This window comes from Megascapheus bottae, chromosome 16 (genome assembly GCF_031878675.1).
Source record: "Megascapheus bottae isolate mThoBot1 chromosome 16, mThoBot2.hap1, whole genome shotgun sequence".
Taxonomy (NCBI): domain Eukaryota; kingdom Metazoa; phylum Chordata; class Mammalia; order Rodentia; family Geomyidae; genus Megascapheus; species Megascapheus bottae.
The window spans coordinates 11382875-11384915 of record NC_143524.1 but is presented as its reverse complement, the minus strand read 5'-3'; the positions used below and the strand labels follow the sequence as shown (position 1 = coordinate 11384915).

Genomic DNA, 2041 nt, shown 5'->3' with positions numbered 1-2041 from the left:
TTGGAGATTATAGTTTATTTTTTCCTTCTTTTCAAATTTGAATATCTTAGAGAAATTTTATGCAGCTTTATGTTTCTATAATCGTGCATGTAACTGCAGATATATATCATGAAAGCTCCAAAGTAGTAAGATAATTCTAAATATTGAATGATTTTGTAATCGAATTATTTATTGTTATGATAGAGGTGATGTGTAGAGGAGTTTCTGTTTCATAAATCAGGTAATGAGTAAGTACATATCTTTTTGGCCAATGCCACCTCTTCATTCTTTGATAAGTTTGTTTGTTTATTATTTTTTGCCCATCCTGGAGATTGAACTTCAGAGCCTGGACACTGTCCTTGAGCCTTTTAGTGCTAAGTGCTAGCACTTGAGCCACAGCTTCACTTCTGGCTTTTTCTGAGTTGTTTATTGGAGACAAGAGTCTTAACGACCTTTCTGGCTTGGCTGGCTTTAAACTATGATCCTCGATTCCCAGCCTCCTGAGTAGCTAGGATTACAGGCATGGGCCACCGGTGCCTGGCTTTGAGTGACATGTTTTTTAAGCATAATTTTTAATAATTGGTGAAGAAAAACATGAAGCTGCTATGAAAATATGTACAACTGCCAGGTTGTTGGTGGCTTATCTCTAATTAACCACCACAAATCCAGAAGCAGAGCTGCAGCTCCTGGGGTAGAGTGTTATGTATGAGCATAAAAACTGAGACAACACCTACCCAATGTCCTGAGTTCAGTCCTAGAAAAAGAAAGATACACATATTTTAATTTTCCATTTATTTATTTGGCAAAATTAAAGCAGAAAACAAAAAAGCTAAGAAAAGTTCGAATTTGAAGGGTGCTATTGGAAAGCATCATATTCTTAAGTATATCAGGGGCTCATGATAGCATAATGAATTAGTCATTAAAATTGAGCCACAGGGGTGAGGAGATTTATTAAGAAAGTAAACAGAAACACTTAATAGTCTCAAAATATCCCATAATAGGTCATGACCTACCATAAGTTAATTCCATTATTATTATTATTATTATTATCATCATTATCATGATTACTATTATTCTTATTTTGCAGATAGACGTTGCATACTTGTCCCCTCTCTTCTTTCATCTAAGGATGCAACTAAATAATAATGTGACTGAATTCATTCTGCTGGGGTTGACACAGGATCCACTTAGGAAGAAAATAGTGTTTGTTACTGTTTTGTTGTCGTATCTGGGGACGTTGCTGGGAAACTTGCTGATTATTACCACCATCAAGAGCAGCCAGACCCTTGGAAGTCCAATGTACTTCTTCCTTTTCTATTTATCCTTCTCAGATACCTGCTTCTGTACTTCCATAGCTCCTCGAATGATTGCGGATGCCCTTTTAAAGACGGCCATTATTTCTTTCAGTGAATGCATCATCCAAGTCTTTTCCTTCCATTTCTTTGGCTGCCTGGAGATCTTCATCCTCATCCTGATGGCTGCTGACCGCTATGTGGCCATCTGTAAGCCCCTGCACTATACAACCATCATGAGCCGCAGGGTCTGCGCTGTGTTGGTGGCTGTGGCCTGGGTGGGGTCCTGTGTGCATTCTCTAGCCCAGATTTTCCTGGCCTTGAGTTTGCCTTTCTGTGGTCCCAATGTGATCGATCACTATTTCTGTGACTTAGAGCCCTTGCTGAGCCTCGCCTGCTCAGATACTTATGTGGTCAATCTCCTTCTGGTGTCCAATAGTGGGGCCATTTGCACAGTGAGTTTTGTCATCCTGATGATTTCCTATGCCATCATCCTGTACTCCCTGCGGAACTACAGTGCGGAAGGCAGGAGAAAAGCCCTCTCCACCTGCATCTCCCACATCCTCGTGGTCATCTTATTTTTTGGACCGTGCATATTTATATACACGCGTCCTGCAACCACTTTCCCTATGGATAAGTTGATAGCTGTGTTTTATTCTCTTGGAACACCTCTGCTGAATCCTCTGATTTACACCCTGAGGAATGCAGAAGTGAAAAATGCCATGAAGAAGTTGTGGAGGAAGAAATTAGTCTCAGAGGCTCTAAGATGA

General features: G+C 40.1%; 1 protein-coding gene across 1 annotated transcript; it reads left to right on the top strand.

The window, feature by feature from the left end:
• Positions 1-1108: 1108 nt before the first annotated feature.
• On the top strand, positions 1109-2041 carry LOC150052828 (olfactory receptor 4C11-like). Its single transcript, XM_090348881.1, has one exon. The coding sequence runs from the start codon at positions 1109-1111 to the stop codon at positions 2039-2041; it is 933 nt and encodes a 310-aa protein (XP_090205007.1).